This window comes from Lynx rufus, unplaced genomic scaffold (assembly GCF_022079265.1).
Source record: "Lynx rufus isolate CCGP_SWC_20201006 ecotype Redwood Valley unplaced genomic scaffold, mLynRuf1.p SCAF_9, whole genome shotgun sequence".
In the NCBI taxonomy this organism is placed as follows: Eukaryota; Metazoa; Chordata; class Mammalia; order Carnivora; family Felidae; genus Lynx; species Lynx rufus.
In genome coordinates, this window is record NW_025814897.1 from 55,299,973 (window position 1) to 55,313,984 (window position 14,012).

At 54.4% G+C, this 14,012-nt stretch overlaps 1 protein-coding gene across 1 annotated transcript in view; it reads right to left on the reverse strand.

Moving 5' to 3' along the window:
- Positions 1-986: 986 nt before the first annotated feature.
- MYO7A (myosin VIIA) overlaps positions 987-14,012 on the reverse strand; it is a 65,843-nt gene continuing 52,817 nt past the window's right edge. Inside the window, exons 35-47 of the mRNA XM_047071845.1 lie at positions 13,798-13,922; positions 12,988-13,145; positions 11,876-12,029; positions 10,514-10,669; positions 9,885-9,990; positions 8,741-8,854; positions 7,626-7,713; positions 7,337-7,443; positions 4,922-5,107; positions 4,370-4,486; positions 3,199-3,282; positions 2,207-2,326; positions 987-1,606 (exon numbers count right to left, since the gene is read on the reverse strand). Of these exons, the coding sequence (XP_046927801.1) occupies positions 1,517-1,606; positions 2,207-2,326; positions 3,199-3,282; positions 4,370-4,486; positions 4,922-5,107; positions 7,337-7,443; positions 7,626-7,713; positions 8,741-8,854; positions 9,885-9,990; positions 10,514-10,669; positions 11,876-12,029; positions 12,988-13,145; positions 13,798-13,922 (1,605 nt within the window). The 3' untranslated portion in view covers positions 987-1,516. The remainder of the gene's footprint in view (positions 1,607-2,206; positions 2,327-3,198; positions 3,283-4,369; positions 4,487-4,921; positions 5,108-7,336; positions 7,444-7,625; positions 7,714-8,740; positions 8,855-9,884; positions 9,991-10,513; positions 10,670-11,875; positions 12,030-12,987; positions 13,146-13,797; positions 13,923-14,012) is intronic.

Below are 14,012 nucleotides of genomic sequence, written 5' to 3' on the forward strand. Positions count from 1 at the left end.
CTAGGCCTTGAAGGGGAACTAGGGCATAGAACAAGCATCTGGAGCCCTTGGTGTCTCAGAGCCAAATGTTGAAAGTAGTGAACTGAGTTCGGTGTGGCCGACTTCACTTATTCGCACACCTTCTCTGGGCCTCTGTATCCCCATTGATATGATTGTGTAGAGGCACACCACCACAGCACCTTCCTTCTGGCTCAGATTTATCTGAGGCTGCCTATGGAGCTCTGTAAACACTGGTGGGGCAAAGCTGTCTCAGAAAGCCACATGGTCATCCCAGAAATCAGGGCTATCTGGTTTGGGGCCTCCATTTTCACAACCAGCTCCTCCCACACAGGTAGCTGGGGAGAACAGGAATAGAACTCCCTCTGGAGTGTTTGGCATCTGGATGCAGATGACCCAAGACACTTGTGTGTGTGAGGACAATAAGGATTTGGCCCTACTGAAGTATTAGGGGGGGGGCCTTAGGGGCTCATCGTAAACATACCCTCCTCTAGGGCAGTCTCCACTGTCACTTCTCTAGGCACTCTTCCCCGTCATGGCCCAGGAGGATGCCTCACACCCAAATCCTACCTCTCTGTCTAAAACCCCCATTCCCATGCCTCACCAGATCACAGCTGAATTTGGTTGTTTCATCCTGGTCACAAAGTAACGTTTTATAGGCACTCTGAGGACACAAGGATTTAACCTTAGGCAGCACAATTCTTGGATTTCTTGATGAACCAAGGAGATGTTTCTGACAGGATGCGAGGGTCACTCTGGCTCCACTGGTCCTAGTTAAGGCCCAGAAGCTGGCCCCTGCACACTTAGGCCTCTACCTCCCAGGCTGATGTCCTAACATTTACCCCTAACCCACTGTGGTCCCAGCCAGCCCCTTTAAGCCCCTTTCAAGCACATCTTGGGCTCAGGCACCCCAAACCCAGACCAGCTTAGTCCTACAGGCCACACCCCACTCTCTCCTCTTCCCCGAGCAAAGACACCAGAGGGCCAAATGATTAAACACATACTTTATACCCTGAGGTGATCAGGGGAGACTAACACAGGGCTCAGCACTCACACTGCAATATAGAAAAGTAGTCTGTCTCCCTCATCCCAGCTGAGAATTCTGGACTTACAGGAATTAAGCCAGTCCCTTGGATTTCAGAATATTCTTGGTTTGTTTGGTTTGGTTGGTCCCAGTATGGAGAACTAAGTTGTCCTCTTGATTCCCTTTCACAGTGGTTGCATGGAAAGTCAAAGGAGGTCGCACGGTAGGACTGGTCTAAGAAAGGCACCCAAGGAGCATAGGGTTTTACAACTGGGAAGGTCACCGCAAGCCAGAGCTAGAACCACCTCTCAGGAGTGGATAGAGGGGAGCTCTTCATCCCAGCAAGGCTGCCTCACTGGAAGAGGATCAGAGGCTAAGTTGGTATAATAGTTAGTGGTGGCCGGCTAGCCCAGCCTCCCTGCCCAGATGGCAGAAGTCCTCTCCCACCTGCAGAGGTAGCTGATGGGCCTGAAACAGGACCACCCTCCCCACTGTTCACTTGCCACTCCTGGAGCCCCGCTGTTTGCTCATGGCTGTGAGCATTTGGCTAATATAGGAAGTCAGGAGGTCATCCATCTTGTAGCCCTGGAAACAGCACGAGAAGATAAACAGAGCAAATAGTGGGACAGGGCCAGCCCATTCAGACCCAGAACACTCCCAGGAAACTGCAAAGGGCAGAGCCCTGAACTAAGGAGAATCCTGTACTGCTCTGGACTCCATCTCCCCAGCCTCACAGCTGAAGGGTTGGACTCATCCAGCCACATGTCTAAGGTTCAAAGTTGTTATGACCCTACATGAAGGCCCTAGCTTGTATGCCCCTTACATCCTGGTGATCCTAAAGGCTTTACCAGTTGAGCCGCGCCTTAGAAATTCAGCTCAGTCCAAGAAGCCTCATTGCTAATGGCTCCACTATTGAACTCAGGGGCTAAAGACTCAGTCCCCAGACACTGCAGTCATTCAAACAATAGTTAATAAATGAGGGGTCTGTTCTCGGCCCCAGATTAAGTGCCCTTCCCAGACCTAAGCTGAGCCTCAAACTGACTTGACCTTGGCCCAATCTGACCTTTGATCCCAATCTCAGGCCAAGCCATGCACTCCTCACGTTTGTTCTGGGGACAAAGAGGATGGTTGGAGCTTTAGGCAAAGTAGGGGAGCCCTACCAGGCCTAAATAAAAGAGGTCTCACCAGTGATGTCTCACAGAGCAATTTGCTCCCGCGCACCAGGTTCCCAATGGTGATGTGGAAGTAGGTGTTGCCACTGCTCCAGTTGGAGATCTTGGTGAAGGGATGAGTGGTCAAGATGTCCTGGGAAAGCAGAGAAAATTTGAACCTGTACAGTCTGGACCCTCTGGCCTCACTTTCCTCAGCACCAGCCCACACCCGCCAGAAAGGCCTTGGGCCCTCAGACAGGCAAAGAAGCAAGAAGAGAGAATCTAGCTCTGCTGTGGAGATGCTAGGGGAGGCAGATGCCTTCTCCCTCCGTGTCCACGAGGCTATGGGGTATGTGGGGCTGGAACTGGAAATTTGGGAGGCCTGAAGGAATGGAAACAGGGGTCCTGGATGGGATGGTCCTACTAGGAGGAAATCAAGAAGATGCCAGGAAGCCTCAGGGAGCACCATGCGTGTGGGTAGAAAATAATCACACAGAAGTATGTGAGAAGAATGACCTGAGAGAGAGGAGGAAAACCAGGAAAGTGGGGCACATGAACACAAGAGGAAAGTGGTGGCCATTGGCACCCTTCGCCAGTGGTCCAGTTGTACTCCTCCTGGGTATGTGGTAGGACTGTGCTTCCTGGTTCCCTTGGTGAGGACTACTCTGGCCCATAAATACGAGAATATTTAACCCCGGTGCAGTCTGCCATCCTGACCAATGTGTGGAGAGCATTCTGGAAGGAACGAATGGTTGTAAGGTCCAATGACGCCAAAAGGCCAAGTGCTAAAAAGTTCATTGGATTTAGTAGCAAGGTGTTGGCTAGTAACTCTAGGAGAGCAATTTTGATGGAGCAGGTAGGGAAATAGACGAAGCAAACACAGACCACTTCTCAAGATCATCTGCCTTCTTGGCCACATTAAGTGAGGATGGTGGCCAGCAGGGGCTTTGGGGGGTTGGGTCTGGGGGCTCTTGTGAGAGGTGCAGACAGAGAAGCACACCCCCACTCTTCCCTGTTACTGCTTACCTTGGTTCTGGGATCGATGAGGCTGACCCCATACTTATTGATGGCAATTAAGAGGATCTCAGGGAAGTTTGGCTCCGTAGTTTGCTGGCAAAGAAAGCCGGAAACCATCAGAGAGCAGGGGGAGCCCAGAGCAGGAAAAGCTGTGTGCTAGGAGTAAGTTGCCCTCCCCTGCTCCTGCTCAATGCCAGAGGTGCAGCAGAGCCAGTGGCTCTGCCCACAACCTCACGGTTTCCACCTCTGCTGGGCCCTCAGTGCAACCCAGATCCCTTCACGGGTCCCCAAGAGACCCCATCTCCCACCCTCTCTGGCAGCTTTTTCATCCCTTCTCTCCTGCTTCTCTAGGAGTCTGGGCCATCTCTTCTCTCAGCCCAAATGTCTGCCCTCTTTAAAAACCCTCTTTGAACTCTAACTCCTGCCTCCAGCTTAGCTCTCTGACTCCCTCTCTTCCTTGTACAGCCAGACTTCTCAAAAGGCCTCCCGTCCGAGGTATGTAACAAGGCCATCCCCTCCTCTCCAGCCTGACCTACCCCCAGTTCTCACGCGAGCCTGTTTACCATTCTCCTGCCTCCGGTTGTGCCCCTCAGGCCCACCCTCGCCCCCCAGTCAGAGTGGACTTCTGGCCCCATCATCCCTATGCAGAACCTTCCAGGGCTGGCCACCACCTTCAGGAGGAAACCCAACCCCCTCGCCGGCTTGCCAGCCTGCCTCACCACAATCTGCTCATTCTCATACCCTGCACCCATCCATACTCAGCAACTTGCACTTCCTGTACACCACTGGCTCTTTGCTCATGCTAGGCCCTCTGTCAGGAACACTCTCCCCAGGGTCTTCCTGGAAGTTCAGGTGTGGCCTCCTCCAGGAAGCCGCCTCAGCCTTCTCAGTCACCTTGATAAGGGCTCCCCTTTGTCACAGCACAGATCGTTCTCCATTACTGTGGCTGGTTTACACATCTGCCTCCCCTGCCAGGCTGAGCTGCTGGTTGTCCCTCATGTCCCAGGGCTGAGATACCGAGGTGGTGCAAAGCTGAGGGTGCTTCCGTCCTTTCCTTGCCAGGGCAGGTGGCAGAGGCCATCGCTGTTTCCCACAGTCCTGGGGAGGCGTTTCTGTCCCTTCTCATCCCCACTCCTTAGTCCCTTCCTCCCTTGGTCCTGAGAAGCCACCCATAACGTACCTTCACCTCGAAGAAGGCTGAACCAAAGGTGGGCCACTTGAAGATGAGCTTTAGAAAGGCTAGCTTGGCCTCCTCCTTGGACTTCCCTGCATGCTTGTTGAAGTAGGCAACGATGGACTGTAGGGAGAGGGGGGATCAGAGGCCTCTCCCCTGCCGCTCCTACCTCACCTGCACTGTTAGCGGTCATGGGCCTTGGAGGGCCAGGCATATGATGGGGGCCCTGGAGGCCAGGAGGGGCCTCCGTCATCCCAGTTAATGGAATCCTTATTTCCCTTCTCTCCCCTCCCCTCCCCTAAGTAAGCAGACCAAAGAGTATCAAGTGAAATCAGGTCACCATGGCAACCAGAATAGGGCAAATTACTACCAAGCAGCTAGGTGAGTCCTTTGCCTGGAGAACCGGATACTAAAGCGAAAGGAAGGGAAAATGAGAGGGTGACCTTATCACACACAAGGGACAACAAGAGATACTTCCCTGGGCTGCTGGCCAGCACCTGCCGCCTGACCTGTGGGGTGCCCAGAGACCCCTAGTCCTGCCGCCGCCTTTATACTCACCCGCTTCCAGTCATCCGGGGAAACCTGCCGGATGAGGTCCTGGGGCACCAGCTCCCGTAGCAGCTTGGGGATACTGGGGAAGTAGGACTTGTCCTCTTCGAATTTGACCCTGTAGATCAGTGCCCCCAGCTGCAGCACCTCCTCCCGTGTGCACTTGTGATAGCCTCGGAGATACTTGGGCAACTCCTGCCGGAGACAGAGCAGGTCTCAGGCGAGGTCTACTGCCTTACCCCACATTGGGCGTACCTTTTCCTCCAGCCTCAGCTGACACTGTGCCCCAAGAGGAGATAGGACGGGGAAATAGCAACCATGCCTGCACAGATCCAGCACTTTACAGTTGGAAAGCAGGGCCATGTATGAATATTATTCTTTCATTTTCCCTCATAACGGTCCAGTGGGGTGAGCAGCCACATTTCAAAGATGAAGAAACTCAGAGTGACCATCTGGTGAACCTGAGACTGTTCCACACCCCTAACCTTCTGAGCCTGTCCTTCCTTGGGAAAAGCCTCTCTGGCTGGCCTCCTCCCATTCAGTTCCTTTGAGACCTGCTAGTTTCATCAGCAGCACCAGCCTCTTCCCCACTTTGAACTTCCAGTAATTGAGGATGAGGAGTGGACCAAAAGCAAAGATGAAGCTTCCAAATGGCCAACACTGCCCACAGCCTTACAACTGTCTTACCCACTCGTTGAAACGTAGGAAAACTGAGGCTGGCCTGAGGACACACTGCAGATTAGAAACCTGAGTCAATTATTTTCCATCCACTTTTTCATCTACTCGCCCACCTATCTATCCATCCACACCCATCCATCTGTCCACCCATATGGTTCTACCTACCCATATCCATTTTTCATTTGTCCATCTGTCCACCCACAAGTTCATTCACCATCCATCCTTCTACCCATTCATTCACTGAGTCACCGCCTGTTTACCCATCCATCAAGCCCACAAATATGCATTGATCATCTGCTATGAGCCAGGCCCTTTAAGCAACAACATCTACTTCCCTACTCGCAAGGAACTTGTAGTCAAGGCAAGAACAGACATCCGTCACCCCAAATTGATGTATAATTACAATCTTCGAAGGAATTGTTCTCAGTGCTATGACAGCATATAACTAGTTGACCTGATCTAGTTTTAGGAACAGGGAAGATTTCCCTTATGATGATTGAAATAACATCTAAAAGCTTAGAAGGTGAAGGAAAGAACCTAGGGAAAAGCTTCCCAAGAAAATGTTACAAAGGCCCCCAGGCATACCTGAGAATTTGAAAAAATGTAGCTGGAGTGAAGTGAACAAAGGGGTGCTGGATACAAGACAAGGCAGCAGAAGTAGCTAGTGGCACCCCCATGCAGGGCCAGAGTCAGGATTTGGCGTTCTACTTTAAGGGAAGCCACTGAGAGGATCCCGAAAGCATGATGACCCCCGTAGGAAGAATGGATTCAAAGGGGACAAAAATGGACAGGGAAGCTCAGGGCAAAGGTTACCAGCTTCATTCAGATGAGAGATGATGGGCTGACCTGAGTTGGTACCGGTGGTAATGGAGACATGTGGATGGATTTTGGAGAGTTTGGGAGTTGAAGTCATCAGGTGAATGATTTGGGATGTGAAAAATGAGGGAGAGGGAGGTGTCAAGGCTGACTTGGGTTTCTGCCTTGGGGGAAATGGTAGCTGATGTTCATGTTGCCATTCACTAAAAGGGCACCATGGGGGAGGGGCAGATCTCACGGGTGAATGAGCCCTGGCAACTCCCAGGCCAGGGTTCTCTCTACCACGGCAGCCACCATCCCTGCCTCCTGCAACCTTCCCAGCATCCTGGTCTGTCTCCCCTACAGAATGATAAACAGGACTGGCCCAGAAAAGATCGCCGAGTCTGCAGTTGTGAAGACATGGATTCAAACCCAGATTCTATCCACCCTGTAGCCCTAATTATATCACTTGATCTCTCTGGGTCTCAGTTTCTCCCTCTATAAAATGGGAACAACATGCCTACTTGTTGGGGTTTGCTGGGAGTGCAGAATGAGTGAAAAGCATCAGACAACAAATAGAGGTTCAACATGGGGGCCTCCCTCCTGGCTTCCCACAGGCACATGCTTGTGCTAGAAAGTGTTTACACATTCACACAGATGCCCTAGATACACACAGGTGTAGCTATAGAATCTCTGATTCAGAGGACAGCCCCTCACCAAGGGAAGGGCCTGAATGGGTGGGGATTAAAGTCTCCAAAGAAAGTACAAGGCACTGAGGAAAGAGAAGGGTCTGCCTTTGAGCTACTCCCCAGGATCCCAGCAGGAATCTCTTAGAGGCCTTACTATTTGAGGCCCCCCTCCTGACAAGAACAGCAGGGTTCTGCTTTCCTGAAATACAGCAAGGCCAGCAGCACATGGAGGCAGCACAGCAGAGAGGGGCAGGCAGCTCACCTGGTAATAGTGGAAGATGGAATCGGCCATCGGGTCCTTCCCGGGCACCGTGGTGGTCCACAGCTTCTTCATGAAGAACACCTGGTAGGTGAGCGAGGGCACGATTCCTGTGGCAGAGGGCAATCAGTCACCCAGAGCGTCCCAGCACAGAGGATCACCCGTGCCCAGCACCAGCCCCGGAGCAGGCCCTAGCTCGGGTCCCACCCAGGTGGACCTCGCGGTGTGGCCCTGTGCCGGCACCTGCTCTGCTCTGGGCCTCAGATGATCTCAGGGCCCAGCCTCACATTACCATCTTTGACAGGCCGTGCTTTCTTTATCCAGTCTGTCAGGTGTCGAACAAAGTCGAAGAAGAAGTCATTCTCGGGGACGCTGATGACCTAGGAACATGGCCGTTCCAATCCATTCATTTTAGTTCCACCAATACTGATTTTTCTGACTTTCCCACCCAATGCCTTCCTTTTGGCCCTTTGTTGCAGCCCGAAGAGGTGTCCCACTCTGCCCTGACTATGCCTGTTGAGTCTCCAGAACAAAGCCTACTTCCCACCCAGAGTGACAGTCATTCCAGTTGTTCAGCAAAGACTAAGCCCTGGTGAGAAGGCCAAGAATGAGGCCCAGTCCCTGCCTTGGACAATCTCCGGTATCTGTGACCTGCTCTTCCCACAGGCTCCAAGCTCCTCTGGGTCGAGGACCTTACTGAGATCACCTGTGGGTCCCCAGTGTCTGGCACAGGGACAGTTGTGAAATGAGGAGGCAGACGTGGATGCACAAGGAACTGAGGGAGCACCTGATCTACCTGACATGGTCAAGGAAGCCTTCCCACAGGAAGAGGCTTTAAAGCTGGGCCCTTGACCTTCAAGAACACAGAAGTGAGGAAGAGCAAGGTGGAATGGTGGCAGGGGCCTGTGCTTTGGAGTCAGACCTACTGGGATCTGAGTCCTTGCTGTGTGGCTTTGAATAAGTTACTTAAATTTTCTGAGTCCACGTTTTGTGATCTATTAGGTGGGGATAATCACACCCCCTTCAGGGGTTATTTCAGGGCTAATTGGCCTTGGCAAGGCAGCTGAGGGACCGGTCAAGTCAAATCTGAAAAGTACTTGTGTGTTGTGGCAGGGCGATGAGCCTTGTGTGGTCCAGAATATAAAGTGCCACATGGCTCCCAAGAGGTTTGAGGTCATGCTCTGCAACGCCTCAGAGGAGAGACATTTAGGGGAAGCTGCTACAAGTACGGGGACCATTGCAGGGATATAAGAAGGAGAGGGACACAATCAGATGCCACATGCAAGCACACCTCTCTCTTCCCCTCTTTCCCCTCCCCACTGCCCCATGAGCTCCTACAGTCCCAGCAAATGTTCCAACAGACAGACCAACAGCAATCCAATAGGAAGCCAATGACCCGTCACCCACCTTGTCTGCAATTTTGACAAAGAGGCTGAATCCTTCTGAGGACTTGAGGAGCAGCCGGGCTGCGATGTTCTGGCAGAAGTCTTTAGCCTTAGTGCTGGACTCCACCTCAAAGGCCTGGGAAGTGAGGGGCAGGCGGCTGCGGCTGGGGCTTCCTGTGCCCCTCTATCTGTGCCTGCGACTAGACTCCCACCCATGCAGGGCACCCTCCATCTGAGGTGTTTCCCCATGGGTCTAGAGCTGGGCACAGCATTTAAGAAAACGGAAAAGCAGCTCCTGTCTGGATCTTCCCAGATTGTGTCCTCCCCAATCCAAGCACACTCAGCCTCTGCTTCCAGGGTTGTGGGCCTGGCTGTACAAGCATGGGTGACACGAGGCCAAGGGAGCAAAGATAGGCGGGGTGTTTGGGAGGAGAGAGGCTGGAGGAAGAAGAAAGCAAATTCCAGAAGGGGGAGGGAAAAAGAGGGGAAGCAGCCCGGGGTAGGGGTAGGTGCGGGGTGGGGGAGGGACTGCTTCATATAACCTTCCACTGGAGGGACAGGAAAGGATTTGTTAGTTTCTTGTCCTTGTCACTGAAATCCTATCATGACATTTCTGAGTCTCTAGTCTCTAGACAAGTTCTAAAACTGCTTTTCACACTAAAAGTTTTGGTGCTGGATTCACTTATCTGAATGAGATGCTGAGATGGGGCAAAGAGTGGAGGTCAGGAGGCTGCCTGACCTAATGGGCATGATGGGAAGGCTAACAGGACCATTGGACCAGGAGACCCACAATCAGGCCAAGTGAGGAGGAAGGAAGGGGCCTGCAGGAAAGTGGGCTCGGGGACAATAGGAGAGGCCTGGGCAGGCAGGCCTGTGACCAGGAACAGAGCTGACATCAGGGAGGTGGCACCAGCATAGAGCTCAGCTCAGAAAGAGAGCACTTTTCTCTGAGGCAGAGCCACCTCAGAGAGAGGGAAGAATGATCTTCTCAAGGAAGCTCTTGGAGACAACAGAAGGTCAGATCGGGAACCCAAGGAGTCTGTAGCCTCTCGATTGAGCCCTGACCACTGAGGAGCAAATATGGGGATGGCAGGGGAGAGGCATCAGGGCTGTTCCCTGTGTCCTCGGGGAATCTGGTCCTTCACCAAGAAGCCAGCAGCCCTCACCTCATCGGTGTCATCAGGAAAGTAGACCTTGTGGAAAATCTGGGTGGTTTTGTGCTGGATGGCCTCCACCTCCACCAGGTGTGGGGGGTACTTCCGGGACCCATTTCTGAAAGCCAGGAGAGGGGTGGAGGGGCAGTCAGGAGCCAGTGGGTTCATGGGGCCATGGGGAGCAGGGAACAGAGGGAACTTTGGAGACAGACCCCAGTTCTAATCCCTTGTCCGCCACTCCCTGCCAGGTGACAGTCACTTAATCTCCACGAGCCTCCAACCCCTCAACTGTAGAATGAGAGAACAGCGTCAGCCAAATAGGGCTGTGGAGGGGACCACGGGACGTGAAGGATGCACATGGGCTGTGCAGAGTATGGAGTATGGCCCAGACGTCCCCAACACACTGGAAGGTATGCGCCAGCCCTTCTGAGCAGCCAGACACGATTGCGTCCAGAATGGGCATCACGCTTCAGGCTTTGTCCGACTGGCAGCTGTGGTACCCCAGGGACAGGTCCCACGTGTTGTGTGGCCATGCCCTCATCCGCCAGGGACACCCACAAGCCCACTGGGGCTGAGAGCCCATCCCAGCACCTGCCACAGGCTCTTTGCCCACCGCCTCTGCTCTCAGTGGGCCGCCGTACCTCAGGGCTTTCTGGAGCCGCTGCAGGCAGTCGATGGCGAGCGGACAGTGCTTACGGGACTGCAGGAAGCGCTGCACGTGGGGCAGCAGGATGTTGCTGGGTGGGAAGAGGCCCGTGCACAGCCAGAGCAGCTCCCAGCCACGCTCCTCGCTATACCTGCGGGAAGAGGTGGGGTGTCCAGCGGGAGTTCTGCAGGCCGCTTGTGGATCCGAGCATCCTTGGCGCCTCACTGTGGCGGCACGTGTCTGTCTTGACCCCCATGCCTCTCTTCTGGGGACCAACGCAGACCCGCCTCCCTGGTGGCCAGATCCAGTTAGTGCTACACAAAGTGTGGTTGGCCAACCCACACTGGGCCACGCAGTTACCGGCCACATGGAGGTAAGGTGCTCATTCATGCCAGAATGAACATCAGCGATGTCACCAAGCACTCTTGGTTCAGCTGAGACTTTTTTTCTTCTTAGCAAGACTTTCCTATGAAGGAAGCCGTGTGTGATCTGTATTCCGGCAAAAACTCTTTAACTCGTCTGTTCTTTAACTAGCACTGAGTTAGCACAACCCCTGGGCTTCATTGGGCACTCTGAGCTCCCTGGGCCTGACAGGAGAGAAGCACAGAGGGCTTCTAGGAGGAGGTGGCATTTGAGCTAGGTTTTGAAGGCTGACGCAAATTCTGATACGCAAAAAAGGCCATAAATGCTGGCTGTGAGCACAGCATGTATAAAGGTTTGGCAGTGTGAGAAGATTTGAGTATGGTTCGAGGGTGGATTTTGCAAGAGGTGCAGAAGATGACAAACCTGGGGACATAATTGGCGGTCTGGGTGTAAGGGGAGATGGTGGGGCTTCCCTCAGGCTCTGAGACTTAGCATGTCCCTGACTTCCCATTCCTGCCGTGGTCTGACCCAGCAGGGACAAGGTGGCACCCTCTGGGACTCAACACCTTCAGCCCAGAATTTTCAGCCGGAGCTTCCAACTGACAGCCAGCGCAGCCCGAGCCAGGCTGGGGACATTTGCTCATGAGCACAACCTCCAGAATGGAGTCTGGGCTGGGAGGGGTACCCGGAGGAGGTTCGGGCAGTGAGTGGAGCAAATTTAGGAGGAACCGGTTCTGTCAGACTTGGAGAAGGACAGGTTCAGAGGGTGCATCCACCTCTTGGTACTTGACCAGACTTCCTTGGACCTTGCGGCAGAGGTAAGACGTGAGGGAGCCTGAATGCGGAAGGACGGCTGCCAGGCAGGGCCAGATGCTGCCTTGGGAGGGAGGGAGCTCCCTGTCACAATGGGTAGAGGACCTTTAAGATTCCCGTCAGCTGTGACTCCCCCCTCACTGGGGGGAGGCCATCCTGCACCCGCCTACCATCCTCTCACCTGATATGGTTGTCGGTCAGCTGCTTCAGGATCTGCACGTATACCTCATCCTTGAGGGCCTCGGCCTTTAGGGCACCCTCAAAGATCTGGTCGGTGAGCTCATTGACAGAGCGCGTCCTCTTGGATGGGTAGTCGCCCATGTACTTGAGCATGGGTGGGGAGCCGTCAAGGAAGGGCTTGTGGCTGATGGGGGGAGCACTGACCCAGGAGGCCACACTCTCTAATGGGGTCTGCCCCCCACCCAACTGTGTGGCCCTGGGCCTCAGGCTACCCGCTCAGGAAATGGGCACCCACCCTGCTCTCCATGCCGACTGCCCACCCTTTCCTCAACTCCTCTGGCCACCTCCTCCCCTCACTACCTCAGCCCCCAACACCCCATCCAAAGTCCTCGCACCAACCCAGATGGACTTTACAAATCACAAATCTGACTGTGTCACCCCCCCTGCTTAGTGGGCTTCTCATGGCCTTGGGATACAGTCCAAGCTTCTTAACAGGGCTTGGGAATGCTTTATTAGTCTGCCCACATCTTCAGACTCCCTTCTAGACCTCTGCCCTCCACTTGTGCTAAATCATGTCGTGATTCAGGGCCTTTGGACAAGCTCATTCTGTCTGGAACACTCCCCACCCATGTCCCCTTTGGCTGACTGGGGCCTACTCAGTCTTCAGGTCTCAGCCTAGACATCTCTTCATCCAGGAAAGCCACCTGCCCTCCTCTCCAAGGCTACGTCAGTTCACTGTGCTGCCTGGCCCCATCATGGCCCCTTTTAGCTATAAGCACCATGAAGGCCAGGGACTGGGTCTGGTCACAGCTGTGTCTCCATGCCTGGCCTAGCACATGACACAATACTCATCTTGAACCAAATGACAGGGTCAGAGGATACAATGGATGAGGCAGCCCCTCGTGCACTGTAAGGTGCCAGGCATAGATGAAGCCACTCCACCCGAATCCCTCCACCCTGCCCAGGACCCACCTGGGCCCCTCAGAAGGAGGTAGGTATCTGGATGAAAACCCTGGAGGCAGGGGCCTGGTGCCCCCCCCCTGCCCTGGGGTCCCCCTCCTTGTGGCCCTTGCCCTGCCCTTCCATGGCACCCACCCCTGCAGGAATGGATATCGATGAAGGCCATGCAGGCCTCCTGTGAGAGCTCCTCGCTGCCCAGGATCTTCTTGAGCAGTGCTTGCTTGAGCGGCTCCCGTGTGTGGCTCCACAGCCGGTCCTTGCCACGGGCCTTGGACACCATGACCCGGCTCAGCGTGTGCTTGGGTGGGGGCCTGACATGGCACAGCCAGCATTGACCCCAGGTTGTGAGACCCACCCCTACCCACCCTGTGCATGGAGGTGGAAGGCCCTGCTCCTCCCTGCTATACTGGGCAACCTGGGATGAGTCAACCAGCCCTCCCTGGACCTTACTTTCTCAGCTAGAAAGCCAGCCCTGCCCACCCCCATGGCCTCCTCCCCATTGCTCCTCTCGGCTTTCTCTGCTCTGGCCTTGGCACGTGCTGCCTGCGGCATTCCTCCACCCAGGCCACCCCCTGCACAGCTCGGCTCAGATGCCACCTCCTCCAGGAAGCCTCTCCTCTGTCACCACCCCCATCACAATGCTGGGCATACAGAATCACAGCTGCCCAGTTTTGTGCCTATCTCCCCACCAGGACTGTGAGTCGGTGAGACAGGCACAGGCATGAGTCGTGAGTGCCCAGGACCCCACCTGGGGTGACCACAGTCATGCTGTCAAATGAAGGAAGGATAAAATGGCACAGCACAAGACGGCACATCTCGACAGACAAAAGCTGCCCTCCTGTTCCCTCCGACCCAGGCCCTGCTCACACACACAGCAGCAGCAGGAGGCAACCCCACCACGCGGACTAGAGTAGCAGAAGCCTGTGGCTCACTGTCCTGGCCCACCTACCCTTTCCCCATCACCTGAAATAGTCGTAGGAAAATTCCTCCAGCGTGTAGGGCTTGGCGCGCACCTCGGGCTCTGCTGTTCGCAGCTGCAAGAGCCGAATGACGTCCTGTCTCTGGTCGGGGGTCATGGTGACCAGGGCCTAGACACCAAGAGACAAGGGTGTGAGGTCAGCTCTTCACCTGGGACCCCTGGAGCCAACGTGGTAAAGCCCAGAGCCTTCTGGACTGGG